This window comes from Silurus meridionalis, chromosome 10 (assembly GCF_014805685.1).
Source record: "Silurus meridionalis isolate SWU-2019-XX chromosome 10, ASM1480568v1, whole genome shotgun sequence".
NCBI lineage: Eukaryota > Metazoa > Chordata > Actinopteri > Siluriformes > Siluridae > Silurus > Silurus meridionalis.
Genome location: NC_060893.1, coordinates 3,460,789 through 3,486,722, shown reverse-complemented (window position 1 = coordinate 3,486,722; position 25,934 = coordinate 3,460,789). Strand labels below are relative to the sequence as shown.

Below are 25,934 nucleotides of genomic sequence, written 5' to 3'. Positions count from 1 at the left end.
GCTGAAATCTGATTGGACAAATAAATCTAACATCCACATACACGTACTGGAAGCAATGCAGCCAAAAGAAATGCTATGAAAATAAGAGAATAAACTGTAGGGAATAAATTAATACAATTTCAGGAAGGCAATTTTAGAATTTAGGTTGTAAATGTAGTTCAGTGATTTTGATAGTGTTTAGGCGAGCAGAGAAGCCTTTGCTGGCCCAGACGGCCCGTCACCAAATTATACATACCAAAGCAAGTGCAGAAGTACATAAAATGATAAATAAATGACAGAATGTAAACCTAAAAATAAGCAAAAACAAATGAAAACGGTTCAACAGGTTTATTGTCTTAACAGCTTTTGAGTTCTTTGAGGATGAAATAGCTTGGATATAGCTTGCTGGACTTACTTTACAAAAAACAATGAATATGAGATTTGGCAATCAGTAATAAAACAACAATAATAAAAAAAAGTGTTCATCATGTTTGCTTTTTACCTCTCAAATTATAGAAACCAAACAAAACATCCTTAAAGGAAGAGAGGAATCTGAAAGCAAGTCACAATTTGAAAAATATGCAGAGCTGATTTATTCTGGCGTCACAAAAAGGAACAGCTCGTGTCTATGTCTGACTTGATTCTCTTTCAATATTCTTTAGCTGCAAAAAATCTATGCAAAAGTTTTAATGAAATTTTCCTCTTTGAAACTGCATAAATCTTCTTGTTTTCTAGTTATCATGACTTAATTTTCTCATGATCTTGACAAACATTGTTTCCTCGTGATCAGTACTTATTTTTTCTGTGTATTCGGCATAGAAGCATTTTCTAGCGGCAGCATTATGGATAATAACCATAACCATTATTTGCAGCGGGTACATGAATCACAAGAAAACTCAGCCATTTTATAACATCATTATGCATTGCTGCTTAGGTCTTCTATAGAAACCACCAACAATCAAGAATGCATGATTATATAGCGTCATGGCTGAGCAGTCAATAAATTTCGGTATAATTGCAGTCAATAGGGCAGAAACATCCACAAACTGTAAATGAATGAGGAAAAAAATAAAATCTGATGCTGCACCAAAAATAACAATGCATCAAAAGTCAATGTTGTTACTAATCTTTGACATATCCAAGACTGTAATAAAAAGGTAAAAAAGAATATTGATAATAAAAAAAGCCCTAAAAAAAAAATGAAGTGCATCCTGAATTTACTAAAGTTTTTACTTCATGTTGCTCCAAATGGCCAAGCAGGCTGGAGAAATCGTCAAAACCTCACTGCTGAAATTAACTGGAGCTGCCTGGGACGTCCATGCAAACTTCACTACACATAATAAATAATACACTAATGTCCTGCAAACATTCCACAATAAGGGGAAATCTAAGATCTAGAATAATGAGATGACTGAAATGCTCAGTGAAGTAAGGAACGTTTCCCTAACCTTTAAATTGTATGAAACTATTACAAAGGAGAACAAAAAGCATTTAAAAACAGAATAAAAATACAGAACATTATGCACAGATCAGGAAATAGGGCTGGACGTGGAGGCAGAACATCAAATCTGGAGATCAGTAAATGCAGAGAACATGAACTATGCTGTAGCTGAGATTAAAACCGAGATTGCAGCCTTTAAATGTATTTGCACAAGACAAAATCACCAGGAATTTTTCAACTTTCCAAGAGACATGTTGATAAATTACTAATTTACTAAATTACGGAATATTTGCCAGGTTCCTAATTGATGGAGTTCTTCCATGCTGCCAACTTCATGTCAACTCAGGATTTCTAAAATAAGTTTTGAAATGGGAAGTAGAGTAAATACAAACCCTGCTGAATGGAGCATTAGCCTGTTACCACGACAGTATGTTACCTCAGTACATTTCTTGGAAATGGTACCTCAGTATGTTACCTTAATATGTAACGGTAGCACATTAACTAGACATGTAAGGTCCTGAGGTAACATGCCTAGGCAACTTCCAGAGGTAACCTCAGTTGATGCCATAGCCATGTTACCTCAATGTGTAGCATATGCCTGTCATCAAGACATTAAATCAGTAAGTTGCCTAGGCACTTTACCCAAGTACATTACCTCAGTTGGTGCCTAGGCATGTTACATTAGAATGTTACCGTGGAACATTACCTCAGTCTGTTACATAGGCTTGTTACTTTGTCATTTTACATCAATATGTAACAGTGGCACATTACATAGACATGTTACCTCAGGATCCTACCTCAGGAAGTTGCTTGGGCACGTTACCTCAATATGTAACTTAGGCATGTTACCAAGACGTTGCATCAGTAAGTTGACTAGACATTTTACACTAGTATTGTAAAAAGAATGTTCTAGAAATAAAATGTTACCTCAGTACATTACTTTAATTGGTGCCTAGGAATGTTATCTCAGTATGTTACTTCTCCACGCTACCTCAGTTGGTGCGTAGAAATGTAACCTCAGCATGTTACCTCAGTAAATTGCTTAGGCAAGTTACCTCAAAAGTTTCCTTCTAAACCACATTATTCATCTACTCTTTTTTGACGTTCATTCACATTGAACTCTACAGGTTTATTCCTGCTGAAATTTATACAATACAGTTTTCAATTGCCTTTGAGCCATCAATTATTTTTAACATATATAACATTTACATATATAATTTGTGTTGTTTGAATGTAACACACACAAATGGTGTTTTTTTGGAACATGGTTGCAACGCAACTCCACGGAAGTGCTTATTCGTGTATCCCCAGATGCTGAATGCAGCAGAATAGTCTACAAGCCATCAGAGGTGAAGACACTGATAAGTTTTTCTCAGCAGTAAGATAAGAATACCAGTCCAATTCTACCACCCTGTAGGAGATGCAATGAGACCGGAGCAGAGCCACGGAAGTGCAGCGCAGGAACAATGAGTCTCGACTTGTTATAGCTTAGAATTTTCTTTTGTGAAGTTCTTCTGCCTTCCACTTGAGGTCAGTTACGAGCTGAATTTACCGCCTTCACCGTCCTGTTGTTGACGAAATCTGTCTTCCTGTAACCAGCCTGTAGCATATGCACACAAATTAAACAGTTACACCCACACACCCACACCCACACAGCAAGACAAAAGTTTATAAACATTCTTTTATAAAACAAACAAACCACCTTTTTGCAGCATGACTTGCAGATTGTCTCAAAACCATTATATCATGATACACAGTAAATTATGTAACTTTTGTAAGGTATGTTCCCAAGCACCTTTTTTTTTGGATACATTTGTATATATAGAAAATGTAATTTATTTTTTAATTATATTTCATTAGATTTATTTTTCCTTGTAATCTGAAGCAGACTCTAGCAAAATAATTTCCTCGAGTTCTATTTGATATAATCTTACTTTACCTAGCTTTATTTTTCTATACCTAGCCTTTTTTTTTTTTTACCTTACCTAGCCTTTACTTACCTAGCCTTTCTTTACCTTACCTTACCCTAGCCTTACCATACCTTACCTAGCCTAATCTGAATTTACCTAGCCTTACCTTACCATACCTATTCTAATCTTACCTAGCCTAACCTTACCTTACCTATTTTTATCTTACCTAGCCTTACCTATTCTAATCTTGCCCAGCCTTATCTTACCTTACCTAGACTTATCTTACCTAGCCTTACCATACCTAGCCTTTCTTTACCTTACCTAGCCTTACCATACCTTACCTAGCCTAATCGGAATTTACCTAGCCTGACCTTACCTAAACTATTCTTATCTTACCTAGCCTTACCTTTCCTATTCATACCTTACCTAGCCTTCTTATCTTACCATACCTTACCTAATCTTACCTTACCTATTCTTACCTTACTATACCTAGCCTTTCTTTACCTTACCTATTCTAATCTTACCTTATCTTATCTTGCCTTATCTTACCTTACCTAATCTTACTTTGCCTTGCCTTGGGTTCTTGATATATTTTGATATTGTATGTTGACATCGATATGATATTGATATGATATATTAAATCATTCCACCCGTAATTGCACTAATGTAAAACCCTGCGGTTTTACCAACCTTTAAAACTACTAATTTTTATTTCCTTGTCATCAAACTGATTCCATCTCAAGTGAAAAGTGTTCTGTAGGTCTTAAATTGGAGAAATCTTGGTTCAAGAAAGAGCCCAGAATAAATCAATATGGACCAGATTCCAGATGCACTAGTTGTCCTAATATAACACATTTGCAATACATCAATACAGTATACTTGTTCATATAAAATAAGTGGCCTAAACTTTAAACTCACTGACCTTCTTGTAGCTGCCATGAAGCTCAGAATGTCTCCAGAGTGTGTGCAGGAGAACACTAGCAGCCTGGCCAGCCTTTGTGGATCCATGCCTACACAGTGACAAAAACAGACAAACAGTAAATATACATTTAGGCTTAGGGATTAATTATGGTACACTAATGAGAAACTGTTTGTTTTGTTGCCTGCATTTTAAACATTAAGAAGCAAGTTGTTTTCAGCGAACAGATCCCTGTGATCTGAGCTGAAGAAAACAACAAGCACTGCATTTGCATTCATGGCCTGGAGCATAAGAGAGAGTTTTGACAAATAGCAGATCTTTTCACTGATTTCAGATGAGCTGTAGAAGTTGGCACTGTTCAACAGCAAGTCTGATGTGTGTAACAATGAGTATGAAAATCTCTGACACCAAAGACAAGACAGATTATTTGGGAACTCTTAACCTGGAGTTCAGCAATGACATGAAATCAACATAGCTGCCTACAGCATGAACAGTAAACACAACACTTTTGAAACCAATCACTGGATAGACATAGCTATATTTAGACAGATCACTATATTCATTCCAGAGTGAAATTTAACACACGTTTTTGCATGTTAAAACTGTCACTCATCATGGTTAGCTAACTCACTTAGTGCTTAAAAACAAACATTGAGGGGTGTGTTTTTCCAGCACTGTAGCTGCAACACCATTTCAAACCATGTTTATTTTAAAGCGAGACAATGGATAATTGTGGACACCTGACCGTAAGATTAGTGTTTTTTTAACATTCCATTCCACATGTACTTCTTATTTGCTGTTATAACACTGTGGGAATTTACAGACTGCCTCAACCCAGATTCCACACCAAGATAAATCGGAATGAGTTCATCCACAAAAAGGCTTAAATATGACAAAAGTATTTATGTAGTTGTTCCTAACACATCCATTAGGGTTGCACAAGCCAGTTCATTCTTAGTGTCGGTCTCAAGCCTGGATAAACGGGGAAGGTAGTGTTATGAAGGGCATCCAGCGTAAAACATGTGCCAAATCAAATATGCGGATCACAAATAAGAGTTTCATACCGGATCGGTTGATGCCCGGGTTACCAACGACCGCCACAGGTATCGTTAGCCAACAGGGTACTAGTGGAAATTGGGCTACTGTTGGCCGAAGGAGGAAAAGGAGGGGAGGAAGACGTCTACAGAGACAGCTGGAAAAAGAGAAGTGTAGGAGAGTGGAGGTTTGGGTTGGTACTTTAAATGTTGGTACTATGACTGGTAAAGGCAAAGAGATAGCTGATATGATGGAGAGAAGAAAGGTAGATATGTTGTGTGTTTAGGAGACCAGGTGGAAAGGCCAGGAACATTGGAGGTGTTTAAACTGTTCTTTCATGGTGTGGATGGAAAGAGACATGGTGTAGGGGTGATTCTGAAGGAAGAGTACAGTAAGAGTGTAGTGGAGGTGAAGAGAGTTTCTGATAGGGTGATGAACATGGAGCTGGAAGTTGAAGGGGTGATGATAAATGTCATCAGTGCCTATGCTCCACAAGTGGGCTATGAGATGAAGGAGAAGGAAAAATTCAGGAGTAAATTAGATGGAGTGGTAGAAGGTGTACCTAGAAAAGAATGATTGGTGATTGGGGCAGACTTTAATGGGCATGTAGGTGAAGGGAACAGAGGTGATGAGGAGGTGATGGGTATGTGGAAGGGCATATGGTGGTAGATTTTGCTAAAAGGATGGAAATGGCAGTGGTGAATATCTATTTTAAAAAGAAAAAGGAGCATAGGGTGACGTATAAGAGTGGAGGAAGGTGCACACAGGTGGACTATGTTCTATGTAGGAGATGCATCTGAAAGAGATTGGAGACTGTAAAGTGTTGGCAGGAGACAGTGTAGGTGGTCTGTAGGGTGGTTTTGGAGGTGAAGAAGAAGAGGTGGAGAGTGAGGACTGAAAGAAGAATAAGATGGTGGAAACTGAAGGAGGAAGACTGTAGTGTGAGATTCAGGGAAGAAGTCAGACAGGGGCTCGGTGGTGGTGAAGAGGTGCTGGATGACTGCAGAAGTGATAAGGGAGACAGCTAGAAAGGTACTTGGTGTGACATCTGGAAATAGAAAAAAGACAAAGAGACGTGGTGTTAAAATGAGGAAGTGCAGGAGAGCATAAGGAGAAAGAGGTTGGCAAAACAGAATTGGGATCGACAGAGTGATGAAAAAAGTAGACAGGAGTACAAGGAGTTGCGGCAGCAGGTGAAGAGGGATGTGGCAAAAGCAAAGGAATAGACATAAGGAGCTGTAGGAGAAGTTGGACACTAAGGAAGGAGAAAAGGATTTGTAGCGATTGGCCAGACAGAGGGACCGAGCTGGGAAGGATGTACTGCAAGTTAGAGCAATAAAGGATGGAGATGGAAATGTGTTAACTAGTGAGGAGAGTGTGTTGAGAAGGTGGAGGGAGTTTTTTTAGCAGCTGATGAATGAGGAAAATGAGAGAGAGAGAGAGAGAGAGAGGGTTTGATCATGTGGAGATGGTGAAGCAGGAAGTGAGAGCAGCAATGAAGAGTGGAAAGTCGGTTGGACCAGATGAGTAGAAGTATGGAGATGTTTAGGAGAGATGGCAGTGGAGTTTTTAATCAGATTATTTAACAAGATTTTGTAAGGTGAGAGAATGCCTGAGGAATGGAGAAGGAGTGTGCTGGTACCAATCTTTAAGGACAAGGGAGATGTGCAGACCTGCAGGAACTACAGGGGATTAAGTTGATCAGTCACACCATGAAGTTATGGGAAAGAGTAGTGGAAGCCAGGCTGAGAGAAGAGGTGACTATATGTAAGCAACAGTACGATTTCCTACGATAGGGTGCCGAGAGACGAGTTGTTGTATTGTATGAGGAAGTCAGGTGTGTCAGAGAAGTATGTGAGGGTGGTGCAGAACATGTATGAGGACAGTGTTACAGCAGTGAAGTGTGCAGTAGGAACAACAGACTGGTTCAAGTTGGCGGTTGGACTGCATCAAGGATTGGCTCTGAGCCCTTTCCTGTTTGCAGTGGTGATAGACAGGTTGAACGAGGTCAGACACAAGTCTCCATGGACCATGATGTTTGCGGATATTATTATTTGTGGTGAGAGTAGGTTGAGAAGAGCCTGGAAAAGTGGAGGTACGTGCTGGAGAGAAGGGGAATGAAAGTCATTAGGAGTAAGAGTACATGTGTGTGAATTAGAGGGAGGGGGGTTGGAGTGGTGCAGTTTCAGGGAGAGGTGGAGAAGGTGGAGGAGTTCAGGTACCTGGGGTCAACAGTGCAAAGTAATTGAGAGTGTGATAGAGAAGTGAAGAAAATAGTGCAGGCAGGGTGGAGAAGAGTGATAGCAGGAGTGATTTGTGATAGAAGAGTATCTGCAATAGTGAAAGGGAAAGTGTATATGACTGTGGTGAGACCTGAAATGTTGTATGGTTTAGAGACAGTGGCAGAGCTGAAGATGTTGAGGTTTTCGTTGGGAGTGACAAGGATGGACAGGATTAGAAATGAGTTTATTAGAGGGTCAGCGCATGTGGGACGTTTTGGAGACAAAGTGAACGAGGCGCGATTGAGATGGTTTGGACATGTGCAGGGGAGGGACATGGGGTATATCGGTAGGAGAATGCTGAGGATGTAGCCACCAGGAAGGAAGGAAAGGGAAAGGCCAAGGAGAAGGTTTATGGTTGTGGTGAGGGAAGACACGTAGGTAGTTAGTTTGAAAGAGGAAGATGTAAAGGACAGGGGGGTATGGAGACGGCTGTGGCGACCCCTAATGGAAGCAGCCGAAAGAAGAAGAAGCGGTAGTTATGTAGTTAAGAATTTCAGCTGAATCACTCTTACTCATAGCCTTAATTTAATCATTCTGGGAGAAGTATACGAGCCCATGATTATCATTTAAACAATACCCCAAAGCATCTGCTGACCTCTGGCTAGATAGTATTATCTCCCAGCCATGTGGACCTTTACCCATTTCCTACACTTAATTTACATTTAAAGGCTAAATCCTATTTACACTTCAAAAGGAAGAACAGTATAAAAAATGTGTAATGTGTTCTTTTCTTTTTGATGAACCCAAAGTACTTCATGTATTTTGTGACTGCTACACAATTATAAACTTCTTCATTGCGATCATCGTTGTTCTGATCTTTCTTACAATACCCTCCTCTCTTTCTGGAAATATGTTCCACTAGGTTTTGTGGAGATTCATTCAGTGTTAGTAAAGTCAGGTACTTATGTTGGTGAGGTGAGGAGGTCTGAGGTGCAGTCAGCATTCACCTTCATCCCAAAGTTGTTTGATAGGATTGGAGCTCTATAGCAGGATATCTTGTAAAACAGACCTTTATGGAACTCCTAGTTTAAGTGAAGGAAAAATTCCATGCTCTGGAATCCAAATATAACTGTGTGCCTCAGAACGTGTGGTAACAGCATTGGAGATTAATTGGCACAGATTATTGATCGCTGGAACTATAGGCCGATATCCAATACATACCAATAGTTTTTCCGGATCGCATCTGGTGCTGGAGCGGTCACTATACAGGAGGAAAGCAGCCTCTATATAGTTTATATTGACTATGTAGTCAATATTTTTTCTGGCTTCTGGCCCGCTGTCATTAAAAGAGCGGCCTCTAGAGGCAAATTTCTGATGCCACATGCTGTTGATTTTGGCGTGTGATTGTGTGCTGCATCTTGTTTGTTAGTTCGTAGTGCATCAACTTCAGTTAACAGATAAAATTTAAATGAACTTAATGTAAAAATTGTATTATCAACCATTACCCATTATCAACCAATAGTGGATTTTACAGATAGCTACATTTCTCTACGTTGTGTAACCATGCAAAGCCACATCATATTTTTTTTATGTTCATGTTTTTGTCTGCTTGACGGGACCATCTTGTATTTTAGTAGTTATAATTTGATGCTTTGAGTACAATTCTCTCATACTGACTAGTGAATGTTCAACATGGCACCTCATGGCAAAAACACTCTAAAGGTTTGAGTATCAAAATTCTTGCTCTCCACAAAGATGCTGAGGCTTTGAGAAGATCGGTAACACCCTGAAAATGAGTTACAGTTCAGTGACCAGGGTTATACAGAGGTTTTACAACACTGGTTCCACTCGGAACAGGCCTCGCAAGGGTCCATCAAAGATGTTAGGTTCTAGTGCGATGCGTCAGGTGCAGAAGCTGGTTTCACAAAACAGACACACGAGTGCTGCAGCATTGCTTTAGAGGTTGCAGAAGCTAAAAGTCTGCTTGTCAATGCTTAGACCATCAGCTGCAGACTGCAACAAGCCGACGTCTCAGAAGGAAGCCTCTTCTAAAGCTGGCTCACAAGAAAGCCCACAAACAGTTTGCTGAAGACAACCTGTCCAAAAGCATGAATTACTGGAACCATGTCCTGTGGTCTGATGCGACTAAGATAAATTTGCTTAATTCAGATGGTGTCCAGCTTGTGTGGCGACACCCTGGTTAGGAGAAACAAGAAAAATGTGTCTTGCCTACAATCAAGCATGGTGGTGGTAGCATCATGGTCAGAGCGCGTGGGTGCTGCTGGTACTGTGGAGCTGCAGTTCATTGAACAAAACATGAATTCCAACATTTACTGTGACAATCTGAAGCAGAAGATGATGCCCGCCCTTCAGAAACTGGCAAAACAGCAGTTTTCCAACATAATAATGACCCTAAACACAATGCCAAGATGACAACTGCTTTGCTGCGGAAGCTGAAGGTGATCGAGTGGCCAGGTATGTCTCCAAACCTGAACCCTACTGAGCAGCTGTGGGGATCCTCAAGCAGAAGGTTTAGAAGTGCCATGTGTCTAACATCCAGCAGTTCTGTGATGTCATTATGGAAGAGTGAAGGATCCCAGCAGCAACCTGTGCAGCTCTGGTGAATTTCATGCTCAGGAGGATGAAGGCAGTGCTGGATAAAAAATGGTGCTCACACAAAATATTTACACTTTTTACACAGATTTGACATGTGCACTGAGGGTGAACTCACTGTTGTTCACAGTTATTTAGACAATAATGGCTGTATTTTGAGTTGTTTTTAGAGGATAGTAAATCTGTACAAGCTGCACATTGACTACACTAAAATATATCCAAGTTTCATTTCTATAATATTGTCCATTGAGAAGGTCTACTACAATGGTTGCTGAAATGTGAGGGGTGTACTCAATTTTGTGAGATACTGTATGTGTTGCGTTTGATAGAGAGATGCACTACCTCTCTTTGCTGCTAATTTTGATGATCCTTGGAAGGATGCCGTTGTTGAGGACAGTGCGGGCATTGTGTAGGGACGCCTGGCTCAGGTTGTTGAGAATCTGACAGAGAGATGTGACCTCGGCGGTCCGCGGTCTGTCCGTGTCTGAAGTGTGAAGCATCACAACCAGCTCGGGCAACACCTCGTTAACTAGAGAGAAATCAATACCATTAATGCAATGTTTCAATTTAGACATGATACAGAAAAGGTTTCTGTTCCAAAAACTGGAATAAATGCAAGCACTCTTTGGTTACTGTGCGACGCTCTGTGTTGGTCCCTCACATGAAATCCCAATAAAATAAATATTTAAAGTTTGTGTTTATAACGTGACAAAAATTGTGGAAATGTTCAAGGGGTATGAATACTTTTGCAATGCACTGTATCAAAGATCATGGGTAGACAGACAGATATATAATTTTATTTACATAATCATCAGATCACCAGAAAATAAAGAAATAGCCCACAGTCTTTTGGACTTCCACAGACTGTGTGCGCGCGATGTAGACGAAACGCTTACTTATATCAGAATGGAGCTCCTTGTAGCGTGACAGGTTTTTGAGCAGATAAACGGCAGCTCTTTTCACATCGTCCTCTCCATTCTGGAGCACCTTCTTTACCTGCTGCAGGCCTCCTTCTCTCTGTATGATGGTGTGGGCCATGGCTTGTGACACCTGAACACAGTGGAAAGGGTTAGGGTCATAAGAGCGAAACACCGGAGCCCGAACTAACCTGCATTAAAGTCACTGGAAGATCTTCAAGTGATGAGAACCAGAACAGTAACACTATATAATCCAATGAGGGGTTACAGATGTAATTTCTTTATCTTATTTACATTATATAGGAATCATTTTTGTACATACATACAAAAAAAAATAAAAAAGGCCTTTACCTCTCCGTTTCCTGCGGTCAGGTTCTGCATGCCTCCTATAGCCGCCTCCTGTGTGAGCTGGCGATTGCTTCTAGCAAGTAGTGACAGGTACATGCGGATGGTGATGCTGCTCCACAGCCACTCCACACCGCCCGGGTTACACTTCTCCTCCAGCTGAGGGAATTCAGACTCCGAGTGCTAGAACACCCGGTGACAATGACAACAATGATATAAACTTTCTCTACATATGTTTATGTACCAGCCCTCGACTTTGATCCCACTTCAAGAACATTTTGGAAATTGGACTTTGAGAATATACAACCTCTTAATTGCTATTCAAAATAACTAATCTACATATGTGGGTTCTCCATCATTGAACACTTGTAGGCTCTGGCACGGAGGATGTCGTGTGGGATCTATAATGATCTCAGATGTTGAACTATTTTTTTGCTCAGGAGCACCTGGTTCTTCTGACTGTACAAGACAGTAGAAAGGACATCAATCATAATCACACACTCATGGTATTGCTCACTTTCCAGTGTTCTATATTGTTTAAAATTTATAAATCACACTCTTGATATCACCGAAATGACGATGGGTTTCGGTTTTGAGTCTAGTTCCTCTCAAGGTTTCTTCCTCATACCATCTAAGGGAGGTTTTCCTTGCCACAGTCGCCCCAGGCTGCTCATCAGGGGTTAATAAATATAACTCATTTATATAAACATTTTTTTTTTGCACATCCTATAAAGCTGCATTAGGACAATGTCCATTGTGTAAAAATAAAATAAAAAATAAATAAGTGCTACAGAAACGACCTTGATAATACGCACATCTATAAACGAATTAACGTTGGAAATTGTGAACGCTTTTGGGGAAGCATGACAAAAACCAGAAAACTTAAAGAAGACCTGTGAGAGCATGCACTCGCTCAAACTCCTCATGCAGAGAACTTAATTTATTATTCGAAAGAGAAATTTTATATGCATGTGCTACACTTTACAGCTCAAAAGTCCCTGAGACAAACTGAACTCGAGTGCGTGTGGAGTTTCTCCACATCGGATTCTTCACGCTTCTCCTGTTTCCTCCCACTGCTCACAAACATGACGGTAGTTAAATTGGTAACTCAACATTGCCATATGAGTGTGTGAATGAGTGTGTGAGCACATGGAGCCCTGGCATGACCCTGGCATGTATTTTGCACAATATCTAAAAATGAACTGCACACAAAACTCTCTTGGGTTATTTCTAGTCTGAGAGCACAAAAAAAAAAGAGAAAGACTAACATTGTCTGCCTCAGTGAGTTTGGCGTTTCTTATAACCAAGCAGCCGGGTCTCTGGGTCTCTGTGGCTGCGCTCTGTCTGGACTCCTGCACCACGGGCCTGCTCGCCTCGGACACCTCACACTCGAACTGGTAGGTGAGGTTATGCAAGATGCATACGCAGTTTTCTAATGCCTAAAAAGGAGAAAGTGCATTTGTATACATATAATATACAGAAACGTAGTATAACTGAGCGCCGCATCACAAACAGAAATCTCATACAGTAAGGAGCTGTTCGTCTCCAGGACCAGGAGACTGCAGCCAGGATCGCAGCTGAATCCTCTCATCCTGGAAACGAACTCTTTCAGGACCTCACAGCCTTACTTACCCCCAGATGACCCCCCCCAAAAAAAAAACAAAACAAAAAAAACAACCCAAACAAAAAAAAAAAAAAAACACTTATGGACAGTCACTTTTATATTCTAAATTGTACTACTTTTCATGCAAACTCACTTTTATATACAATATTTACTTCTCTCTAGATTGTGTATATATTTTATGTCTGTATATTTGTTTGGACAGTCACTTTCACTTTTACATTCTAAATTGCTCATGCAAAGCTATTTTCTGTATACAGTATTTATTTAATTAATTATAGTTTATTTAAAAACTGTGTACACATTTCGTATCTGTGTATATGTTTGCACCTGACACCAAGACAATTTCATAATACTGTAAAATGCTCAATGCTGAACCCTTTGCTGTACCTGCCAATAAAACTGTGTGATTCTAGAGTTTGACACAAAACCATTAAACATTCAAATCGTTATTCCTGAGGTTTGTGATCAACAGACACGAGCTCGGGTAGATGTTTGGACATGAAATACCTGATCGTCAGGTTTATAATCGGCGATGGTTCCACGGACGTAATAAACGAGGCAGTCGATGAGGCCATCGCAGTCTCTCATAGACCTGCGTGCATTCGGTCCAGCTGAACTCACGTTTCTATCAAATATATATAGATCACATGCATCAGCAGTGTGGACATAAGAACACTTGACCCATGCTTGAGTCAACTTCACACACATACACACACACCTTAGGCAGCCTGTAGCATTAAGAAAGACCTCAGGATCTGCCAGAAGCTCCAGTTTGGGATCTTCGCCCTCAGTGATCCCCGAGCAGGGCACAAGGACGGAATCAGTGACGGGTTTTACTGCGTCTCTGCCTAACTGCTCCTTCAGCATATCATGAGAGGACAAGTTCCACAGCAGCCCTGAGGAAAAACAACCAACTATTACAAGCTTTTAAACAGCTGCCTTTATTTCCCCAAAGTTGTAGGATCATAAACTGTGTCTAAAAAAAAAAAATTATCTGGAATTATCCGTGGGGTCACGTATTGACAAATTGAGCGTGTTATTGTGCTGGTATCTTAAGATCTACTTTGGACAGCTGCCTCCTAAAAATGTCTTCATATTCTGTGTGTGTGTGTGTGTGTGTGTGTGTGTGTGTGTGTGTGTGTGTGTGTGTGTGGGGGGCAGCAGAGACACAGAAGAATCTTTTCAGAGTTTCAATTGACTTTTACCGTTACAAACCCCTTTTTTCTTCTAAAAGTGTCTTTTAAGTCTAATTTTTATACTTGGAATAATGAGACATTTTGTCTGTTACCAAGCAAATCAGTACCAACAAAATTCCTCTTCGTAATCCAGAGGAAAAAGAAGCCGCATCTGAAGTGGCATTTAGATGTAATTAGACACTGTTTAATACAGTTTAGAGAGACATGTGATGCTTTACCCTGCAGTTATAAAAGCATAAATACTATAAGCAATGTTTTGATATCTTAAACATAAAATGTTGAATACTGATATTCGAGATTATAAAGAAAAAAAAAAAGGAAGATGTTAAATGTGAAATTAAACCCACCAGTAAGTCACTGTTAATAAATGAGTCATTACTATTTCAGTGGACCGAATCGTGTGGGGACACTAAACGTGCACTCGTCTGACCTACTAGACTTTGTCACGTAACGTATGCGTGCACTTTGTACCGTAGGTGTGTTTTGTTGGGGTTTTGCGATTCACTCCGTAACAAACTGCGCGTAGTTAAAACAACAATTGCGCCGTCATCGGAGACAATATATAATAGTACACCCTTAATGTCATCCTTGTCTTGTTAAAAACAGCTGCAACTGTTACTGGGTCCAATCCCAGTATAAGGAAAAGAGGAGGTGGGGTGAGCTCCAACCTTATGATAGTTTTTCCCAAGCAATCTTTCTACAACCAATGTGATCACCTGGAGATGCATTTCCCTGTACTAAAATAGGAACATCAACAGCATGGTAAAGGTTGTATTTAAGAGAACCAGTCAGTGATTAAAATAACATTTTCAAACCCCAGTTCGTTGAACATAACATTTATAAATCTTCTACAGTTCTGGGAAAACTGGTGGTTGTAATGAGGTCCCCTAGATGGAAAATCAACACGTCTTTTTTCCTCTGATGTAATGTTTCTATACTGGGGGAGTGGAAAGTTTCAGTCTGAACATGACCTCTATTGACCTATTGGGCTTGCTGGAACGGTTTAATGAGGATGGAAATTATGGAAAATACATGCTGTGGTTTTCGCAGCTGCTGGAACACATGTGGGAGCGACATTGTAGATGGAGCAATTCGTTATCGCCGTCATCGTCAGCACCATCATCCTCAAACATCATCTACAGGAATTGCGTTTTTTGGAACAATCTTCACCCACCAGTACATTTTCAGAGCGGTTCTGATACTGCGTGAGAACCAAATGCCTTACTACGACACTTAATTTTTTTTAATTGCCACCCTGCGTATATATAATGTTCATACACTATTACATAATTACACTATTACTTTGACACCACGCATGAATGCGAATGCAAATTTAGGCTTGGCACAAACAAAATAAATTAAATACAGATTATTTGCATTTCACAAAAGAAATGAAGCTAAAACTAATCTACCTCATTTTCATTAGTGTTTGAATAAATCAGAACTGCTTTAAAGTTTCTTGTGAAAAGAAAATTTTTCGATGGATTGCTGAAACCGGGAACAGCGCACACACAGCCTGGAAAGACGGGAAAGACTAGACGTTGCGTCTTTCCATCAATGGATCCGTGTTACGCTGCTAGCCAATCACAGACGTCCAACAAGTGGCATCACTATGTATGGAATGGGAATGGACTCGGGGGTGAGTTCATAAAGGCAGACCTGGCAATCTTGGACCATCTTGACAATAGTGCACGTTGGACAAACAGTGAGACAATCAGAGTTTCTTCATTTGCAAGAATTCAAAGTGCTATATATAATGTACGTATATTGCCACTTTAATAGGAACACTAAAAACGTTCAAGCAATTATCCAGGACAGGACATAAGATCCAAGCAGGTAACAGGTTAAAAGCTTCAATAAATGTTGGAGGTAAAAACCAGAAGCTGCTTCTCACATTTACATTCGTGGCATTTGGCAGAGGCTCTTCTAAAGAGGGACTTACATTCATTATTTTAATGAATGTTTACATTATAAACAACTAAGCATTTGCAGGTTAAGGGTTTTGCTCAAGGACCCAACAGTGGCAGCTTGGCAGGACTGGTGCTTGAACCTCTGATCTTCTGATCAAGAACCCAAAGATTTTACGACGTCTACAATTAGCTACTGGCACAACAGAATAAGGTTTATACAGAATTTATAATATATTTTATATTATATATATATATATATATATATATATATATATATATATATATATATATACACACATATATATATATATATACACATATAATTTATATATAATCTAACCGTAGATTCCTGTTTTTGGCTGGCAGGAGTGGAACCCATAACAACATTTCTGCTCTTGTAGCTCATCCACCTTTTTGTTCCAAGAAAAAAACTATTACTCAACATCAAGTCTGGCCAATTGTTCTCTGACCTCTCTTGAACAGGATGTTTTCTGCACCATTGCAAAACTCTAAAGTTTATTATAGGGGGGAAAAAAAGCAGGCACTCAGCAGCTTCTGAAAAAACTTGAACTAATCCAATAACAACCATCACACTTCAAAATCATTGAGATGACGGTTTTTCCCCATTTTGATGCTTGATTTTAATCTTCAATCTGTCCTATTCTACGCTAATAGATGATCAGGTGTTTGCATGAACATGCAGATGTTCCAATTACCAGGAATCACGAATCACCACGGAGTTCGGATTTATGAGTAAGTCTGGAGTGAAATCTGGATGGTTACGAACCCGTGAGCTGCCGCCGGGTTTCTACCTCACGATTCGTCTTGAGCAGGCGCAGAATCACACCGACACCTTCGTGGTCTTTCACCTCCATCTTGTTATCGTTGTTCTCATACACAACGTTTCTCAAGGCGGCCGAGGCGGCCTGCTGCACCTCACTGCTCTCAGAGTCCAGGAGCTTCAGAAGCTTTGGGATCCCTTGCAGGGTACAGAGCTGGAGTGTGGAGGAGAAAGGAGATTAGAAATAATGTTTCTATGACATGTTTATTGTGAATGGGTAATACAGATCAAATATATAAGGTTAAGTATTATAGACATGATGTGCATGATGGGGGGAAAAAGTACACAAAGGATTTTGTGGTTTGCCAAAACATAACCAGGCATGTTTGTGTGCTCCTTATCATCTGTTTCTGGAATTAGTTGTATTGACTTTAGCATCATGAAGCACGTTTGAATCCGGTTCCCGGAACAACAGAAACAGTCTGACACTTTTGGCTTTCCATAGTCACAGCTCAGTTTCACTTCAGCTCCTATCAGTCAGAAAGATCGCAGTGTTGGTTAGAGCTTCACACAAAACCTTCGTCCAGACAATCTCACTTCCTCGACTACCTACTGAAGTCTCCTGCATCCTGCTGTGAGCTTCATCCGCATTCTGTGTATTGTTTTCTTTTTTTAGGTCAGCATTCAAAATGGATTTGGACTAAAGTGGCCTCGGGTTCTTTAAATATTGGAAAATGAAGGTGAATTCATTTGCATTTTGCCACTCAGTCAAAAAAAAAAAAAAAAACCAGCCCACTAGTAGTATCGTTTCAATTTTCTTTTTTTCGCTCAGACGGCGATCATGAAAAACAAAGAACTGACTTGGCTTATGCAGAAAATAATGTTTTAAATTGCTGAACCTTAGAAGCAATACGTCAAAACAGTTTCAGAGTAGAAGTGGGCGGAGCTTATAAGGTCTATATAGGTAGATGCACTATGTAATACATAGAATTTTATTTCATTAGGCATAAGTTATTTTACATAGAATGTTGTTGTATTGATATCTACAATATTTTAAGATAATCGTTTAATTACGATGCAATAATTATGCTCCGATGAAGATCCTGAAAAAGAAAGTTCTGACTTGGCTTATGTAGAAAATTAAAATGCAAATGAAGTTATAATGAGCCATTTTAATATGGGGGAAATAAATGGCAAACGGGTTTTGCATTTTTTTTATTTACATAACAAATGAGGATGTTTTCCTCTTTGTATTGTATAATATCCTCTTTTTAGGATATTGCAGATAAAAGAAATTCATCATTCTGGATTACGGTGGGATTTGTGCAACAGAGTGGTGTGTTCATAAATTACCAGGAATGCAAATGTGAGGTGTGATGGTTGAATCAATGATGATCATTTAAATAAAAAAAATTATTTAATATGCACGTATGAATTGGAATTTCTATGAGCAGAAATTGTAGCATTTTTATTTTTAGTACCAGCTCAATTCCAAAAAGGATTGGACACTGTAAAATGTAAATAAAAAACAGAAAGCAATGATTTGCAAATCTCGCAAATCCACATTTTATTCACAATAGCACATGAATGGTGAGGAGATATCTTGACATGAAAAATACGCCAAAGAAGACCCAGGAATGTTGAGCAGTTAGAATCCTGTATCAGGAAAGAATGGAAAAACATTTCTCTCCCAAAACTCCAGCAACTGGCTTTCTTGGTTCCCAGACGTTGTTAAAAGAAGACATGATGCTACGCCTTTGTTGAGACGTGTTGCTGCAATCAATTCCAAAATTAGCAATTTATTATTATTATTTTTAATGTGCCTGTAACTGTATTTCCTCAGTTTATACATTTGATATGTTTTCTATGGTCTATTGTGAATAAAATATGGGTTTGCGAGATTTGCAAATCATTGCGGTTTGTTTTTATGTACATTTTACACAGTGCTCAAACTTTTTTCTAATGACGCTTCTGATACCGTGATGCTGAAAGGACAAAGGTATGTTTGAACGTCTGAAGGTTATGTTCGAACGTTTCTCCTTATATAAATTCCTCAACATGTCCTTTAAACAGCTGTAAATGGTGTGATGTTTCTGAAAGAAGGGGTCCGGGGTCAGCAGTGCTTACCCTTATCTTAGCGTCTGCGCTGCTGAAACACTGGTTTTGGATGAAGTTTGCAGCAGAGATCTGCATTTCCTGGTTGTGGTCAGTGAGGAGATTTACAGCCATCCTCATCGTAGTCGGTGCAGCTCGCTTTCCGTCTCTGTGTGGCACAAACACAAAGATCTTTTACACTCCTTAAATCCCTGGCGAGTCACGAAACCAAAGCCTAGAAACGAGTGAAACTCTTAAGCCTTACTTCAGAGCATTTGTTGTTGCTTCCTGCTGGTTGTTTGCAGCGATTTTTTTCTGTGTGCTCACCACTGAAGGTTGTCTTTTCAAGGATTCCCGTCTCTGCCTGACGTCGTGAAATATGAGGGGCATGTTCGGTAACGTCCACACTGCGTCTTCATGCAGACTGGGCGTTCTCTGGACAGTCTGTGACATCATCTGATGTTCTGTTGTCAGTGCAGCGACGTGTGGACTGTCAGGCAGAAAGACGTCGTCGAGACTGTCCACATCGACGACCTGGTTCGGAAGCTTAAGCGTAGCCGAGCGACCGAAAAAACGGACGAGCAGTTTGAAACATCTCGGAACTGGCGGAGTTCTGCAGAAGACAGGTCGCGTGGAGACGGTCGGCCGAGGACACGGCTCGCATGGCAGGGAGAGTAAAACCCCCAGATCTCCAGCTGAAGCCGTTTCCTGAAGAGCCACACCTGTACAACCCGTACTCTCCTCTGTTCCCTGGAGGAAACCGCAGACTTGCCCACTGAGGTTTATTCATCCAAAGCGCCGGTCTACTTAGTCCTGAAGCGTCATTATGGTCAAAATGTGACGGGAAAAGCTGCAGCAAAAGTGATTTCAGTATCGTGTTGATCGTGTTTGTTCATTTATAAAGAAAATAAAAAAAATAAAAGTACCTTCATAGGCATTGTACCACTTCTGAAAGATGTTCTGCTGGTTAACTGGCTGCTAGACGTACTTCCTGTAAAATTCATAAAACAAAATAAGTCCCAAATACAAATTCTTAAGCACCATTTCATCTGTATGTACACTATATGGAGTATTGGGACACTCGACTTTTCCACCTGCATGTGCTTCCAATTGTACAGGACGTCTTTGGATGTTGTAGCTAGAGGTCGACTGGTAGTAGATGTTAGCGATGTTAGCTTATACTGATAGCGAAGCTGGATTGTACTTGGCGATAACTGATTAAATCAACCAATAGTTTTTAAAATGGATACTGGATAAAAAACATAACACTCCAGGTAAAATAGTACTGAACGTTATTATAAAAATAAATAAATAAAAACAGCAGTAAGTCATGAAAATGCATTAATAGAAAATTATTACTGTAATAAATATTGAGCAAAAAACAAAAGACTCAAAACAAAAAGTAACACTACAAAAATAAATACAAATATTTACATGCAAAATTAATACACCTTTAAATAAACAGCACATGGTGTCAATGATTTGTATAATGCAACCCGGAAAAACTATCTGCATAGATTTTTACAGATATGTAGGTGTTATTTTATCAGTGCTGATTAATTGTCAAAACCGATGAATTGTTCGACCTCTAGTTGTGGCATGAAATTTTTCCTTCACTTAAACTAGGAGATCAAAACCTGTTTCTGCATGACAATGCCCCTGTGTACAAAGACAGCTCCATGAAGATCTGCTTTCCATTGATTGACGTGTAAGATATCCTGCTATAGAGCTCTAAACCTATTGAACATGATTAATGTAAATGCTGACTGCAACCCAGGCCTCCTCATCTCACCTACATCAGCACCTGGGGAGGTGGGAGCATAGTGATTAAGGCATTGGACTAGATGAGAACATGACAAGGGCTATGGATTACAAGGGACTCCATTGGGTTTTGCTCTCTAGTCTCCATATTGAGACCACAATATATACATGATGAGTCTACAGTTATGTAGTGAATTTATTTATAATCACATAATCAGGGACTATTGAGTCTGGTTCCTCTCAAGGTTCCTTCATATCGTCTCCGGGAGTTTCCTTTACCAAATTGTCACGTTAGGGGTGCAACATCCATAAAATTTAATTGAATGAACATGTACCAGATAGTTATTTCTTCTCCTAAAAACTTATCATTAAACCAGTTTAACGAACATGTTGTGGTCGATTTGTGCAGAGGGTAAACATCGCTGCTTTACTAACCCAGTTACCCCAGGTTTAATCATGCACTGGGAGTGATTTTATTCACGGTTTGCAAAATGCATAAGGAAGTATAAAAGAAAAATTGCATGCATTTCACACAATCCGTTCATGTGAACCTGACACACACACACACGGCCAAATTCCCCAGCCAGCAGGCAGTGACTCATAACAGGGACATCCTGTATAGTTCATGGATCTGCTGAAACGTCTGTGACAAATGCTGATGGCAAGTCAACAAAACAAGGCTTGGCTCGGTTTCTGCTTTGTTTTTTAGACAATAGCAGGCTGGAAAATGCTTCGAATGAAACAAACCAAAAAAGTTAGAGGTATTCAGACCCCTTGAGTTAAATTTAAATTGATTGCATTTAACAATAAATTGTTTTGCCTATCAATCTACAGACATGTGAAAATAAAAGTACACCCTCTTTGAAATCAAGGGTTTTTAAGGACATCATGACAATTAATTGGGTGGTCCTTTTCAGGTCTTAACATGAGATAAATACAACCTCAGAACAACAATACAAGAGATACTAAACAATGCTATTACTAAAAATAAACCCCAAAATAGAAAAGCCAGATGTGAATAACTGCATATACCTTTACTGCTTCAATAGGAATTAAGAGGCACTTCAATTAAATGCACTGAATTCATTAATCATCAGCAATAAAAGCCTACATTTTTTTTAGTAGTTTGCTGGTCTGGAGTATTCAGGCGTGTGTTAATGCCATAGATATCAGATATAAATCTTTAAGAAGCAATTATTGCAGTCCATCAATCTGGGAAAAGTTCAATTCAGTTCATGTTTATTTGCATAGCGCTTTGAACAATGAACAGTGTCTCAATGCAGCTTTACACAGATAATGTGGTGATAAAGACCTTTTTTGGTCTTTATCACCAAGCTACTGAAGACCTTTTTTGACTCTGTGGTGGCCTCAGCCATATTCTATGGAGTGGTCTGCTGGGGCAGCAGCAAATCTACTGCAGACAGGAAGAGACTAGACAAGCTGATCAGGAAGGCCAGCTCTGTCCTGGGGATTCCCCTGGACACTGTACAGGAGGTGGGAGAAAGGAGGATGGTAACAAAACTATCATCATTGCTGGAGAACGCCTCCCACCCCCTGTATGAAACCGTTACATCGCTAAACAGCTCTTTTAGTAACAGACTAATACATCCCAAGTGTCTGAAGGAGCGATACAGAAGGTCTTTTCTCCCTGCTGCTATTAGACTATACAACCAAAGCTGTTCCCAGTAAAACCAGTCACCAACATACAACACTGCTATTACTTTTTAAGATGTGCAATAACTTTATCTGTGTGAAATATTATTAAACAAATCAGGTACAATATTATGTGCAATATTACGTGCAATTTACGTGCAATACTACCTCAAAACGACTTAAAAGCGTACTTTTGTTTTTTCTCCTATTCGTATTATTACATTGTACTGTATATATACTGGTATTGTAGTATATGTATATTATTTTTAGATATTTGCATTTATTTTTATTTTTGTTATTATTATTATTATTGTTATTATTATTTATTTTTATTTCTGTTTTTTATTTTTTTGTATATTCTTCTTTTTTATATATATTTGCATCTATTTTTATTTCTTTGTCTTGCTGCTGTAACATAGAAATTTCCCCACTGTGGGACGAATAAAGGTTTATCTTATCTTATCTTATCTCTTAAAAAATTATGTTCTCTAGAAGTGTATGTTTGTCCCTGGTGACCATGGCAAGGAAAAACTCCCTGAGATGGCATAAGGAAGAAACCTTGAGAGGAACCAGACTCAAGAGGGAAACCCATCCTCATCTGGGTTGCACCGAATGTCCATTTATTACAGATAAATGATGTTGCGGGGTGCAGTGACGGTGATCAGAAGCAAACTGTAGTCCTGAGGTCAATGTAGCGGACTGTTGACATTAACTACAGTCCAAATCCATCCTCAACGCCACTGTTCATTGTTCACTGCACAAGTCCATTAACATACAGTAAAGAACATTATTCATTCAAGACATCTGTCAATCTTCCCAGTCGAAGCAAATTCACCCCACAGTCGGATAACGCAAAGCTCAAAGAAGCTGAAGAAATACATCTCAGACTCTACAGGCCTCATGTTAAATGTGCATGATTGTATAGTTTGTTTGAAAGAACCAACCTAAAGACAGGACCAATGTCCTTTGGACAGACGAGACCAAAGTGGAGATGTTTGGTCATGATTCACAGTGATGTGAGTGATGGAGGGGGTGGTGATTTGGGCTTGTTTTGCACCGTATAGGGCCTGAGAACCTTGTAAACTTTGAGTTGACCATTAACTCCTCTGTATACCGAAGTCAAATTCTAGAGTCAAATTTAAGGCCATCTGTCTGACTGATAAAGCTTGGCCGAATTGGGTGATGCAACAGGACAATGAAAAGTGCTGTGCAGAAACAAATACCCACAAACCTCAATGAACTGAAGGAACATTGTTAAGAAATACAAAAATTAAACCTTATCTCATGGGTTTTGTTTTTAAACATCTAACATGCTTTCACTTTTATTATGAAATACTGTGTCTAAATTAAATGCAAATTTACATAAGATTCATGACTGAAAAGCACATTAGCATGAAATGTTTCCTTCACTTGAACTAGGAGACCCAAACCTGTGACATGACAATGCCCCTGTGCACAAAGCCAGATCCATTAAGATCTGCTTTCCATGGGTTGAAAGATCTCCTGCTATAGAGCTCCAACCCTATTGGACATGATGAATGTGAACGCTGAGTGCACCCCAGGCCTCCTCACCTACCTCAGTACCTGATTATACTAACACCCTTGTGGATAAAATAAGCACCTTCATATAATCTAGTGGAACATCTTCTCAGAAGAGTAAAGGTTCATAATCCTAAGAGTAAATAGAGACTAAATGTGTAAAAGTGTCCACAAACTTCTATATAATACATGTTCAAAAAATGGATTCAATTAGTTGTATCTGTATAGAATTGGGTTTTGTTACATCATTGGCTACCAGTGAGAAGACAAGACTATCCAATCAGAATCAATCATTATTATTCGGCAGGTTGTGTTGCCAGTTGCAACCCATAGAACGGTACAATTTGGCAAAGACCCTGAGCAACCTTCTGATCAAACCTGGGCAAAGTGCTGCAAACACTCTAGCGCCACCATTGGGCTGAATTTGGTGGTATTTTATGATCCAAACCTTTGAACATTGTTAATCCAAGAAATCCTCCAGTTCAATGCAAGAATCTTTTTTTGTTGTTTAATTTGCTTCTTCTTGGTTTTGTCATTGCTTTTTTGCTAGTCCTTTTCCGAATTTCGGAAAAATCCACACAGACAGTTTTTCTGGCTTCCGGGCTGCTGTCATTATGAAAGCGCCCTCTAGAGGTAAATCACTGACACTGTGCGCTGTTTGTTTTAACACACAAGACTGTGCGCTGCACGGAGAGCGCTATATTATATATATTATTTAAAATTGTTTACTCATAATTATATTTATTAATTAATATATTTTTTTCCATTGGCACCTTTTAATAAATTTTTTAAATAAAATTCAGTACAATTTTACATGGAATGTAAATTTTTTTCCAATATCTATTTTAAAAAACAATCAGAAATCTGTTTATTTCAATTGCAATATGAAAAAATTTCATTATGATCGTAATAATGCTCTTTTATTAGGCGATACGTCTCTTGAAAACAAAATAACAAAAAATAAGCATTAAGAGGCAAAGGTAAATTAATTTTAAATCATAAAATCTCCACAATAATACAGGTAGTCGCTCCCGCTCACGACATTTTCTCTTACAGATCAACCCAAAATTAAAGAAAGAAAAAATTATGCAGCCTTCACAGATAAAAGTTTGGGGACCACCGAGTTAGTTTGAAAGCATGGCCCCAAAAATGCTTATTGCAGCTTTAATGATAGACTCTATAAGTACGTTACAGCACATTGAAATGTTTTCATCAGATATCTCAGTGAAGTTAGAAAACTGTGGTCAGAGCACAGGGTCAGCCATGATACAGAGCACAAATGGTTAGGGGCCTTGCTCAAGGGCCCAATTGTGGTAATGATGGGGCTCGAAACCACAACCTTCAGAAACTTCCCTCTACTGAACAAGTACATCTTAGTCATTTCCCAAATGGATTTCTGAGATGTTAGAACTAGGAGGAGATAATCACAATCCCAGAACTGGTCCATTTCTAGTGAAGGCCTGGAGACAGACTCTGGACCAACACACAAACTGCATGAAGTTGAAGTTAATGAAAAGAGAACTTACTCTTTTGAAGGTTCCCTGTGGATAAACCGGGTTCCTTCAGAGCTCCTTACCTTTCACCGTGGAGCGTTTCGCTTTCCGGGACAAGGTGAGCTGCTGCACTTGCTGCTCCACTCGGCTGCGCCGCTGCGTTCCGTCCTCGTCCCGGTTCCGATCCGCGGCGCGGGTGAGCCTGTCCTCCGACGGCAGCGCCAAGCTCGAATCCTCGGCTTTTAACGCCTCGTTCAGCCCCAGCACAGTCCTCACGAACATGGACTCGTCCGCCGCCATATCGTCGACGTTTTATCGGGGAATACAAAGCCGCTTTCTCTCTCTCTCTCTCTCTCTCTCTCTCTCTCACCTCTCCGAGCTCCGTCCCTTTGTGCGTCAGGTGTTTCTCTTTCTGTTTAGGGAGTGTCCTGTGGTTACCAAAGGGCGTGGCCTCCTTCCACCGCGTCACCTGAACAAGACACCTGGACACTTTCCAAACACA

General features: G+C 39.6%; 1 protein-coding gene across 1 annotated transcript; it reads right to left on the bottom strand.

Moving 5' to 3' along the window:
* Positions 1–312: 312 nt before the first annotated feature.
* pkp2 (plakophilin 2) lies at positions 313–25,830 on the bottom strand. The gene is given in 14 exon segments (XM_046859625.1): positions 313–3,020; positions 4,253–4,340; positions 10,462–10,648; positions 11,016–11,169; positions 11,388–11,564; positions 12,650–12,820; positions 13,513–13,630; positions 13,724–13,901; positions 16,899–17,106; positions 19,020–19,155; positions 19,252–19,561; positions 19,563–19,836; positions 19,913–19,977; positions 25,516–25,830. Coding segments are annotated over 14 exon segments (2,352 nt in total). The 5' UTR covers positions 25,733–25,830; the 3' UTR covers positions 313–2,951.
* Between the last annotated feature and the right edge of the window lie 104 nt (positions 25,831–25,934).